Below are 13,141 nucleotides of genomic sequence, written 5' to 3'. Positions count from 1 at the left end.
TCGGCGTTTCTAATCTCCGCCCTTTGCCGCGCAGGGGAAAGGAGCAGGAAGCGAGGCTGAACTACAGCTACCAGAATGCACGGCGGCTCACTCCCTCCCCCCCCCCCACCTCTCCACCTCCCATATGAATGACTAATACAACGTGTTGTCAGGCTAATCTGCCGCGAGTCCCCGGAGGACGCGTTTTTCCCTTTGGGGACTTTTTTTTCTTCTCTTAAGTTTGGTCCCGGAACCGCTTTGAGTTTCAGCTGGTGGTTCGTAACGCCCAAGGTTTCTCCCTGTCGGGGAGCGGCATAGCTTGGAAAGTAAGTAAGGGGCGAGGTAGTTAGTATTTCCTGCTTAATTTTGGCTTGGAGCTCTACGGAGTTGGCCGAGTCTCCCCTGGTGTGTGTCTACGGCACGTCGTTGGCAAGGTTTTGGCTGGGCAACAGGGGACAGGGTCGGTTTAATTTTCAGGCACACCCACCCGCCCACCCCCCTTTTCCTTTCTCCAAAATGGCCAAATGCCAAGGGAGGGGAGAGGTGTGAAATTAACATTTTAAAAAAATCGTGGTGGAAGTTTCTGAACAAGCTGGCTTTTGCTTTATTGTGTGTTATTTGGGACGGGAGGTCTGCTTTGTTGTACCTTTAAACTCCCCCCCCCTCCTCCTTTCTAGCATCTCCCAACTTATCTAGGTAAAAAGCCTCTTCAGGGGTTTTCCCACGAGGCAGCCTAATTGGAAAGTTATGCAAAGGAACCCCGGCAGTGGCATATGGCGCTGGGGAGTTTTGATTAAATAAAACTTTCCTTCTTCTTTCCCCCCCCCCTCTCCCAAAGATAGAAAACGACAATATTATAATGTGCGACAGGGTAAAAGGGGACCTTACCTGTCTATTCTTAGCTCTCCCGAAATCCGTGTTATTTTGTAGAAACTGGAAAAGCAGTTTCGATTGCTCGCTGATGATAGGTTGGCAGCAAACATTGGTAGAATGATGGGTTGTCATTCCTTTCGCCTTGTAGTAATAGCACTTTTGATAAAGAAAGACACCATCATGCCAGAAATTGAATTGGAGCAAAGTTCAGATTTTAAGGGAACAATATGCATTTAAAATCATATTGTTACTAATACGTTCCAAAAAATACAAGATCACATCCCCTTACTAAAATGACTTTTTCCATTGTAATAACAGGGCTTGTTTTGGAATTATTTGGGTAATTGATGCAGTGGCATGATATATATAAATACTATATCATTTTTAATGTGGCATTTTAATATGTATGTATATAGTGTGTGTGTATGTGTGTATATATGGGGGGGGGGAGACTATATGCCCATTTTCTGTTTCATGAATGTTATACTAAAAGTAAGATACAGTAGCTTTAAACATTAGATACAGGACTAGAAGGCAGTTCTATGTGAACTAGTTCTAAGATTTTCTTTTCTTTTGTTGTGCTCAAAGCTTATGTATTGCAACCTTTGCTTCTGGTGTCTAAATGTATATGCAGTGATTCATAGTACAGTTTCCAGTATATTGTCCAGTGTAAAATACTGAACATTAATAAGTCATCGTGTAATTTACTATATTTGGAAAGGGTTGATACATGAAACTCATTTAAGTGTTCAGCTAATTAGGAAACGTTGCTATGGGAAGAATATTTTACAGAGGTACTTGCTAAATATGTCCTATAATTGTGAAGTGATTGTAATACTCACTTGCAGTCTTTTTTGACTTGTCAGTAGAAGTTACTAAAAGATGGAAAACATATTTATCCCTTCAATGCAGGGATGTGAGTCAACTGTAACCACTGGAAATTTACCTGGAAGTAGGTAGTTTGCAGGTTGGTCTGTTTAAGTATATAGTAGTATATGAACTTTTGGGAAAGGTTCCAAATTTATAAAAGAGGTACCAAAGTGTTTGGCTTAAGAATTGGGGAAAAGGGGTGCTTATTTTGTTAGTCTCTTACCACCTCTTGGAAATTCATGTGTATTGTTTGGGGTATATTGCAATGTTCTTTCTCCAATCTTATGTTCTCCAGATTTGTGAGAACTACAATTCCCATCTGTCTGACCAGTAGTCATCTTGGCATTAAGGGGACATGTAATCCCAAATACCTGAACAACACCAAGTTGGAGAAGATTACTTTAACACATCAAATATACCCCCCCTTGCATTTAAGGAACCAGAATTGACCCTTGTGACTAACTATGCATTATGAAAATGAAGTATTTAGTTCCCTCTTGTGCATCTGGTGAGCTTACTACATCGGTATTCTATGAAGTAACAATTCTTTCCTTAAGTAAAAAGTTACTTAAGTTGAATTGTAGTCTAACTGGAAAACACAGCAGATGTTGCATAAACTCCTGGAAGATGAGCTAGTTTGATAGGGTACAAATTCCAGCATCAATTATTTCTTAGTCCTGGAAGTGAACTTTGGGTTCATGACTACTCACTGATTTAAAGCTGAAATGTTCCTGTCAATGATGTGGAAAGTGCACTGAGATCTTATCCTTTGGCTATATACTAAAATAAAAGAAAGTCAAAGCAGGTTAGTATTTTGCAGCCTATAATAACAAAAGAATATACCATTATTGCTTTCATTGATCAAAAATACCAGTAGTTGATCTGCTTCTGTTTTATTTGATTTAAACTCGATCAATTCCAAAGCAATGTGATTATTTTTGTAGAAAGGCTTAGGCTAACTTTATTGTCATTTTGAATGTACACTAATCGGCACACATTAAAATGTAATTTTGTTGCATACAGTTCTCAAAGGGTCTCCACCTCTGAGAATAGTACGCTACTAAGTTTATTTAAAAAAATAATTATCTGGGAGAATATTTCACTTCATTTGTTTTGAAAACCTTTGTTTTCAAATAGTCATCTTTCAGTAGTTGGTAAAAGAGACCAAGTAGAATCTCAAGTACCAAACTGATTTCAAATTGATTGGGAGTGTGAGATCTTTATAGAAATATGTTATACCAATTATTATCACCTTTATCAGTGGGGATAGCATTTTTTTACCCATTCATTTGTGAATACTTGTATTTCCTCTTGGCGTGCTCAAAGCAGTCAAAACACAACATTCTTCCTTTTTCCCCACAACAACTGTGACTGTCCCAAAGGTGAGTTTTAATCAGCTGTACTGGACTAGCACAGAATCTGAAAAAGTAATAATAACAAATTTGTATAGCTTGTCTTAAAACAAAAAATGTGAATAAAATAAAAATAATTTAGATTCAGATATTTCTCTGGAGAAGGGGAAATTGGATTTTCTCTTTCATATATTCAAAAAAAGGGTGACACACTTGGTCAGACATTAAAATTATAACTAAGAAAGATGAATGAGAAGTATTCTGCTTATTGTTGAAAATGTCAGTATCAAATAAGAAAATTTGCTGACAAAGAAATAGTGAGAGATAATTAACAATTGGAAAGAGTCCTATTTCATAAAGAGCAAACATATGGTAACTGTAGCACGGATGTTTTATGCAAAGAGAAATGGTGCTAAAGCCAAACTTGCAGATAGACACATCTTGTGAAATTGTGGTGTTAAAATAAAAACAGCATATTGTATATGAATGGCAAATATGCAAATGGTAGGATGAATTCATGGAAATTGATCAATTTTAACTGAATTTTGCAATAGTTTTCTGCTTTTTAGCAATGGGATGTACAAATTGCTTAATTTTATTTTTTATTGAAGAGGCATGAGTTAAGTTTGATTTTATTACATAGTTTATTAGGGACTATGTATAGTTTAGGTACTAGCATATATTTACAAATAAACAGAACAGCAGATTGCTACTTTCAAAAAATGCCCAGCCTTAGAAAGACAGTGGTGGATCACCACATATTGACTGATTCTCTATAGCTGTAATGGAGTGCAATTGAAGGTCACAGTACAGGTAGTCCTCTACTTAGAACAGTTCATTTAGTAACTGTGCAAAATTACGGCACTGGAAAAAGTGATTTATGACAATGTTTCAAATTTGCAATCTTTATAGCATCCCTGTGATCATGTGATCAGAATTCAGATGCTTGGCAACTGGCTCATAGTTATGACCGTTATTGTGTCCTAAGGTCATGTGATCCCCTTTTGCAACCTTTCGGTAAGCATAAAAATGGGGAAGACAGATTCACAGCAACTATATTATTAACTTATCAACGGCAATGATTCACTTAACTGTAGCAAGATCGTAAAATGGATCAAAACTCACTTAACTAATGTCTCAATAACAGAAATTTTGGGCTCAGTTGCGGTTGTAAGTTGAGGACTTACCTGTATAAATGTGAATTGTTTAGCTAAAATTATACTTCAGTGTGTCAGATTTGCAGGCCATAATTAATAACTTAACTTCTTCCATCAAATACCACTTTTTGGTTCCATAAAGGCCAAATAAATAAAAGTGTGGGTGTACCCAGAATATGAACAAAGTTAAATTCAGAAGGCTGAAATTAGTCAAATCTGTAGTGAAAATTTAGGCTTCTTCCTTAGCAGGGTCCTAGTTACACTTAACTCACATTTGCAAATAATTGTTTGCAATTTATTGTTTACAATTTAAGGATTATTGGGTTTCTTTGTACAGATTTATTTTGTACGTTCCGGGACATTAGAAATTAACATTTGGAACAGAGCAGATCTAAAAATAGTATTATTCATAATGTTATGTCTTTCAGCAAAGGGGCATTCAATAACATTTTGGATTTAATCATGGGTATAAATGTTAAGTCAGTAATTAAATGAGAAAATTAAATGTGTAGCTCAAATGAAAAAGAGCTGTGTCTGTTTCTTCTGTATTGTTAATTTCTACTCTATAGCACCATCTTACAAATGAGTTTGGGCATTTGATGTGCTAGCCGTGATATTGTTTACATTTGTTGTGTGCAATTAGTAATAGAGGTAAATCTGATACTTTATTTTAATCTTGGAAAAGGTTTCTTCCTGATGCAACTTCCATACACAATCTTTAAGGTACAATTATTCTTGGAGGATACATTTTTCCCCATGTTCTAAACTCCATTGTAATGACTTTACATTGCAGCTATTTGTAATTCAATTAGATTCAAACTTTTTGGCCCATATGCCAAAAAACCTACTAGAAGGAGTGTGTACAACTTTAGTGTTTGCTAGGCTAACTATCCTCAACTCCCAATGCACTATGTTAAGTCACCAGAACAAAAGAACTGGAAGTAGCATTGTATTGAATACAATGGGAGTTGACCTCCTGGATTTGCTATCATAGTCCATATCCATTCTTTTTCTTTTTCTTCCATTCATGAATGCTACCCCCCCCCCCCGCCCGATGCTAATGATAATATAGGTGGCCCTTTTTTGCAACCACAATTGAGATCAGAATCTTGGGCATTGAACAAAGTGATTAAACGAGATGCCCACGTTACTGCTTTGTTCAATGACTGCAAACCCAGCACTCCAAGTTATGCTTGTTAAATGATCTCATACATCCCTTCGACCGATTCGCTCACACAGGGAGGGATTCCTCCGGGTGCCGTCCACTAGGCTGTGCCAGCGGGCGACGCCCAGGGGAAGGGCCTTCTCTGTGATGGGCCCGACCCTCTGGAATGACCTTCCCCCCGACAGAATGACTACGGATATCCGCTCCTTCTGTCAGAAACTTAAAACCCACCTATTCCAGCTAGCCGGCTTGGCCTAATTCACCTTTCCCACCTCAGTTTTATTTCTAAATTTTTAGGATTGGTTTTAGGGTCTGCTTTTAATTTTTACAAATTCGTACAGGGGTTGTTTAATTTGATTTTTAGCTATGTATATGATTGTTTGTATGTTTTTAAATTTATTCCTGTACACCGCCCCGAGTCCCTCCGGGGAGAGGGGGCGGTCTAGAAATCTAATAAATTATTATTATTATTATTATTATTATTATTATTATTATTATTATTATTATTATTATTATTATTATTATTATTATTATTATTATTATGTGGACAGAGTCCCAGGTAAGGAGCCTTTGGGAAGAGGGGAGGAAAATCCTGGGAGTCTCTATCAGGAGCTACGAATCCTCCTTGCCCAAATCCAGGCAGAATTTCTGAGTGGAGAGTAAAGAGACACTCATGTGCAGCCTTTACCGAGTTTCCCAGGGTTTCTCTCACTCCTCTGATCACCTTGTGCTCCTTACCATGCTCCTTTCTATTCAGGAGCCGAAAATCTTCGCTGCTGAAATCCAAACAGGCCTGTGCTGAGCTTCCCCTATAAGGTTGAGGCAGCTCGCACCTTACCTTAATGTGCTGCCTCTCTGCTTTCTGCTTGGATTTGGGCTCTCTCTCATCTGGGAGCTGGCTGAAAGAACTGCCTGCCAAAGGATTTCAGCTTTGTCAGGATACCGGAGTTTAAGCAGACATTTATGATTAGCCCTGATTAGTGGCTTGAGCTGGTACTTTTTGATTGGATTTTTAAAGTTTTGTCAATACCGTGTCCTGAGAACTTCTTTTTTCTCTTCCGTAGGTCTTATTTGATTGGGAAGAATAAGGAACATTCCAGCGATGGAGGGGGATCAACAGCAAGAGGTAAATTTGCAAATTACAATATGGTATGTAGGTGGGAGAATATACTTCTGCTGGTATATATTTAGGAGTTGTTTGCATTGTACAAGCAGAAGATGGAAGCTAACCTGATAAGCTCCAGATGTGTTGAACTTAAACTTTCATAGCTCCCAACAGGCAGAGTCAATGGCACTAAATTGGAGAAGGCTAGGTTAGACAGATTGACTGATCTAAAGATAAGGTTATCCATCTACTAGGCCTTGAAAATTGGCTATCAGAGGCTACACTCTTGTGTACACTTGCCCTGTAGGGCACTATAAATTAACAAAATACACACACTGACAGTGAAATCCCCAATAGATCTTCCTTCCACTGTAGCATTATATACTGCCACTTTGGGTTTGTTTTTATTAAACCTTGAAACATTCATTTGAAAAAAAAGATGGGTATAAATCTTACTTTTTTTAACACAACTCCCTTAATCATTTATCATTGACTTGCCTTAAGGAAATAGGATTATATCCTTGCCTGTTGTTTCCAATGGAGAGGGCAGGGTGTGCTTGATTTCCATCCAACGAATCTTTTCAAATAGCCCAAAATGTATTTACATGGAAGGTTGAGAATCATCCATTTAAAGCCATTCACCTCTAAAAGGAAGGGAAAAAAAACTCACCTGCCTCCATTGCCATATGCTCAGTACCAGTGGTGGAATTCAAAATTTTTTACTACTGGTTCTGTGGGCGTGGCTTGGTGGGCGTGACAGGGGGAAGGTTACTGTAAAATCCCATTTCCTCCCATCAGCTGGGACTCGGGAGGCAGAGAATAGATGGGGGTGGGGTCAGTCAGGGATGGTTTTTACTAGTTCTCTGAACTACTCAAAATCTCCAGAACTGGTCAGAACCTGCTAAATACCACTTCTGCTCAGTATATTTATGGCTAATTGTTAATTAATACTTTACAGTATTGCTGCTTTCAGGTAGGTACTGTACAGATAGTCCTCAATTTAGGACTAGTCACTTAGGACTCATATTTTCAGTTAACCACCTCAGGATGGTATATGACTTATTTTCAAAGATCCAATGACTGCCCTTCCCCAAAGTCAAGTGATCGCATTTATGGCACTTGGTAATCAGCCCATATTTATAGCTGTTGGCAGAGTCCTGTTGGCCACGATTTATGGCATTTTGTTTTGCCAGAAATTAGCATTTGCTTCTGGTTTTTGGCAAAAAAAATACCCACTGTACACAATGGGTTCGCCTAACAACCACTGCGTTCATTTAGCAACCATGAGAAAAAAGGCTTGTCAAATCAGGCGCAACCACGTGGTGATCCCTTAATCCCACAACGATAATTCTAGGTCAGTTCATTGTAACTTGTAAGTTTGTTGTAAACTATCCATATACTGTACACTTGGAATTTCCTGTGTTTTTCAATGACAGCCTGTTTCCAAGCAGTAAAATAATTGAAGTTGTAAGTTGACGTGTTTCTTAACCTACAACCAATACCAACAGTGAATGAATTTGAACGGTGTAAACTGGAATGTAAACAATATTTTTTTAAAAATTTTCAGACTGCTGCTGAACCAGAACCCTTACCTGAGGCAGAAGGCGACGGGCCAGAAGATGCTTCAGACATTGCATCAAATATTTGTATGTTTATACTGTTGGAAAGCCAGTTTGCTTCAATCTTTTTCTTTCAAAGCCGTTTTGATTAGAGTTAGGGCTTCTCAGAGAAAGTTAAGTCTTGTTTACAACTGCTGTAGCCTAAAGAGTCAGAGCTTGATGTGTTAGAAATGGGTTGTCAAACTTGCGGCCTGTAGGCCGGATGCGCTGCCACACCCATGCCCGATTTAGTGAGAGGAGAAAATGTCCCGATACGTCACGTGACTCTGCCGTGATGACGTGAGTTTGCCACCTCTGTGATAGAAACATTTCAAAGATGCGTTGGCAATTTTTTTACTACCAGTTTGAGCATGGTCCCGCTCGCGTGCGTGCGTGCGGGTGGACAGAGCCTCCCGCCGCCACTACTACTGGTTCAGGCAATCCAGGCCGAACTGACAGCAACCCACCTCTGAAAAACTTCTAGTTTGGATTAACCTGAGAGTTTGCATGGGGTCGGGCGATCCTCTAGCTAGGATTTTGCCCAGTTCAACGAACCCCCAAATGCCACCCCTCTCTCCAATTTAGTGATTTGGAATAGAGAATGACAAATGTGTCTTTGGTACAACTTTTTTTTTATTGTTGACATGCAACAAAATTGGATTGTATAGAACTGTATTACATCTTTGAACTGTTTATTATGCCTTCAGAGAATCAGCTGGAATCCCTTAACACAGCTTTTTTTATGGCATTGAAGGAACAGGAGAGGATGCTAAAGCTTTTGCAAATAGATTCAAAATGGTGCGCAAAAAGAGTGAATGGCATGGTTTTAGGTATACATTTTGAAGCCTTCCTGTTTTTGTCTCCCCAGCTCACCACCCAAAATGGAGGTTAATCTAGTAAAAATAGTCTAGTAGAATTAAGTCTAATCTAGTCACTTCCATTGCCTAGACAGTAGGATTTCGAAGGGTAGCCAATGAATATTTGGAATGAATGTCACTGTTTTCATACACAAAGCTGATGCAGATGCCTTAAAGATACTTCTGGAGATGAAGATGAAGAAGAGACAAAAGAAGCCCAGCCTTCCAAGCACCGTGACGGAATTTGCAACTGAAGAGGGCTCCAAAGTTTATGTCGTTGGTACGGCCCACTTCAGCGATAGCAGCAAAAAAGATGTAGTAAAGGTGACTATTGATATTTGCAGTGGGGGGGGGGTCGATAGATTTAAATAGTCTTCTGCAAAATCTTGTATATTTTTGTAAAATGCAGGAAAAGAAAATCCTTTATGGTTGAAGAGAATGTACCTTTGTTTCAAGTTTCTGTCAAAACTTTTTTGTAGCGTAAAAACATAATCTATGAATATAGAGCTTGAGGATCTCTTTGTGGCTTTAGTGCAACTTTGAAGCTTTAAAGCAGGGGTTTCCAAACTTGGCAACTTTAAGACTTGTGGACTTCAACTCCCAGAATTCCCCAGCCAGTTGAAGTCCACAAGTCTTAAAGTTGCCAAAGGAAGAATGGAGTGTATGAAAACCTTTTTAGGACAAAAATCCTGATGTGAAAAAAAAAATAGAATTCCCCTCTTTACATAAAAAGAAGGGTTGTCTTGTACCTCTTTTGTTGACTTTTATAAGAATTCTAGAAAAACTAGTATTTAAAAAATGTTCTATAATTTAAGTCATTTTAATAATGTAGTTACAGTTAGCTATTTAAACTTGTAAAGTTTTCAAAACAGAACATAAACGTTTGTTATACTTTAATTGCGTTTTTAAAGAGGTCTCTAATGAGGCTATTCGGCACTCTAGTATAGAAGGTTGCAGGTTGGTTCTTTTTAATTTTGTCTGTAGGTTTGAGCCTGAATCCATCTCTTGCAGACAATACAGGAGGTTCAGCCTGATGTGGTTGTGGTCGAGCTGTGCCAGTATAGAGTTTCTATGTTAAAAATGGATGAAAGAACTTTGCTAAAGGAAGCCAAAGAAATCAACCTGGAGAAGCTTCAACAAGCGATAAAGCAGGTATGTGTTCCTCGGTGATAAAGTCCACTTATCTTGGGTCTATGAGATTTGTTGTTTTTAATTGCAAAGTCATGTCTAACCCATTGCGACCCCATGGTTTTCGATAATAGCCTTGTCAGACTGGACTTCATATTCTAAACATTTCTATTTGTTCCTTATTGAGTATGGGCAGAGAATGGGTGATCAGTAACCTGTGAATCACCCTAAAGAAATAGTTTCTGTTTCCTGTTACATAGCGCAAATATTGCGACATTTAGAAGTTACAACAAATGCCTACAAAACGATGTACCTAAAGCAGAATGATTTTCTAATATACATTTGAAAACAGAAAATATAATCCTTTTTTCTTTTTTGTCAATAAAGAACTCTGGTTAAAAGAAAAAGTGATAAATATATAACAGTGAAATGTTTGTAGGAAATTTGGTAGTAAGCCAGCTCCAAATAGAATAGCTATTTTTCCGCTTTCACAAGACTGTTAATGGAATTATATTTGCCTTTTCTTCCATTCAGTTCAAGAATAACGCATTCATTTTAATGATGTCTCTTCCTCCCTCATGTCTGGATTGATGCAAATGCTGCTGCTGAAATGATTTAAGGGGAAGCTGTTTGAAGTGTTACCGTGTTTTCCTGAAATTTTTTTTGACCCCCTCTCCCCCCAAATAAGCGCTTGGTCTTATTTTCAGGGAGCTCTTATTATTTTTGAGCTGCAGGAGGCGGCGATCGTGGTCACCTCATGGCTGCTGCTGTGTTGCAATATTTTCGGGTCGGGCTTATTTTCGGGAAGGACTTATTTTAGCGCATGCGCTCAAAAGCCCAAATGGGCTTATTATCTGGGGAGGTCTTATTTTCTGGGAAACAGGGTAGTATGGTCTGCAGTGCTGTTCTCTGAATATTTTAGTTCGTACAAACTGACAATGTAGAACTTTGTTGAGTCTTTGTGTATGTATACTAACATGCACCAATGGGAGGCCCGGTGGCTCATTGACTTAATGACTCTGGAGGTGGTCTCAGCTCTGGCATTTCAAGCCCTAGCACTGTGTGGCAGGGTAAGCTCCTGTCACTTGCTTCAGTGTCTGTCCACCTAACAGTTTGAAAGCATTTTCTGTGCAAGTAGATAGATAGGTACCACTTTAGTGGAGAGATGAGTTGGTGTGCTCTGTGCAGGCAATCAGATGACAGGTCCGAACCTTCCCATTTGCGGTGCACGTTTGTGAGGCAGCTCCTGAAAGTGAGGGGCTACTAGTCTTTCTCTCTGGCGTGAAGCCAGCTTGCCCTCCTGTGGAGCTCCTTGGGAAGCGCAGAAATGTGTCCTACAACAGGGCTGGTATCTTGGCAAGCCAAGCTACTACTCTACAATTCCATTGTAATCTGCTGGTTCTTGTAACAATGCTATATGCTAATAACAACAACCACAACAACTTGAATTGTTAAATTTTTACCAGTCCCAGATTGTGAATCGAATTTAAGATTAACCATACGAATAATAGCAACATGTACCAATGGCATCTAGAAATTCTGTCTTAATGTAAACCCGTGGTCTGAGGGCAACAGAAATCAACTAAGGCCATAACCTTATTAGCAATGGAGCTGAATGCTACACAATTGTTTTTAAAGTAGAAAATCGGCAATTTAAAAAAATGAAGAAACCTCTTTTTGTTTTAAGTACCATGAAAATAAGCTGTATGCTGTGTTGGACCATTGAATTGCTGATTTATTTAGGGAATTATTTTTACTGTTCCCTGACAAGAAGGTTGAAACAAACATTGTTATGCTAGAACGAGTTAGATAATTTTAGAACTATTTTCTTCCCTTTTGATTCTTCTAACAGATGACTAAAGAGTTTTTAGTAACCTTTGGATTTTATCTATATAATTATCATTAGTCTGAATCAGTGAAGGTTGCAGGCCTCTTCACTGAATGTTATGGATCATATACAGGAGGGCTTTTACACACATTAGAGTGATGTGCCAGTTGAAATTTTCCTGGATTGTGAGGCTTTGTTCATAGTCACTCACGGTCTCTTTAGCTCTTGTATTGACTACTGCAATGTGCTCTACATGGGGTTGCCCATGTAGAGCATTCAGAAGCTTCATAGGAAGTCAAGGATGTTGGATATTTGGCACATTATAAAACGATTGCTTCCTGAACCGCAATGGTTACCAATGTGTTTCCAGATGCAATTTAGGGTACTGCTATCTATATATTACTAACATTCTCATTGTCATAACGTTTAACTGGGTAAAATGGTGCATTGTAGGGCAACGACTTTTTAATCAAGGTACCTCAAATGGGCTAACTTATAGAATGTGTCCAAAATCCATGACGCACGACCTCCAAGGGAATGAAACTTGAGGAAATAGTTGCCGTACTACAGGCTGATGCTGCATTGTTGCTGCAGTCATAATCTTCATTTTCAATGTTTCATAACAGTTTCTCAGCCAGTCTCTCAAGCCCCGTCTGCTGTGAAGGGGAGGGTGGGGGAGGGAAAGGGGAAGGAAGGAAGGTTTCTGCCTGAATCCCACAAGCAAAGTCAATGGGGAAGCTGGCAGGAAGTTAGAAGTTGCTACTGCTCCCGCTGCTTCCCCTTCATGGCCATTCTTTTTAGTTAAAGAAATGATGACCTCATAGTCTAGTCACCTTGAAAGCCTTCATGGCTTGGGGCCATGTTACCTTAAGGACTGTCTCTTCGTGGTTGTTTCTACCCGTCCAATTCAGCCAGGTGGGTTGGGCATTTTACAGGTCCTGTTAGCAAAGGAATGTCAGGTAGAAAGAACCTGGAGACTTGCGTTGTCTGCCATAGCATTCCTCTCCTCTGGAATATTCTCCCTTCAGGTATCAGGATGACCCCAATCCTCCTGGCCTTTTGCAAGATTGTGAAGATTTGGTGCAAGGGCCTAGGTAGCGGTCCCCAATCTTTTGGGCACCAGGGGTTGTTTTTCTGTGGGCCGGAGGATGTGCTTTTGTGTGCTGTCTGCATCAAATGGACGGGGCTTTGCTTGTTTGCGCAGCCTGATTTCTGGCCTGCCACGGACC

The 13,141-nt window shown here is 39.3% G+C and overlaps 1 protein-coding gene across 1 annotated transcript in view; it reads left to right on the top strand.

Moving 5' to 3' along the window:
* Nucleotides 1-102: 102 nt before the first annotated feature.
* TRABD (TraB domain containing) overlaps nt 103-13,141 on the top strand; it is a 30,240-nt gene continuing 17,201 nt past the window's right edge. The window contains exons 1-5 of the mRNA XM_081957220.1: nt 103-305; nt 6,461-6,522; nt 8,069-8,147; nt 9,114-9,280; nt 9,968-10,108. Of these exons, the coding sequence (XP_081813346.1) occupies nt 6,499-6,522; nt 8,069-8,147; nt 9,114-9,280; nt 9,968-10,108 (411 nt within the window). The 5' untranslated portion in view covers nt 103-305; nt 6,461-6,498. The remainder of the gene's footprint in view (nt 306-6,460; nt 6,523-8,068; nt 8,148-9,113; nt 9,281-9,967; nt 10,109-13,141) is intronic.

Source organism: Natrix helvetica, assembly GCF_964273705.1.
Source record: "Natrix helvetica genome assembly, chromosome: 6".
In the NCBI taxonomy this organism is placed as follows: domain Eukaryota; kingdom Metazoa; phylum Chordata; class Lepidosauria; order Squamata; family Natricidae; genus Natrix; species Natrix helvetica.
Note: the sequence above shows the minus strand (reverse complement) of the source record. Positions and strands in the feature narration are given on the sequence as shown.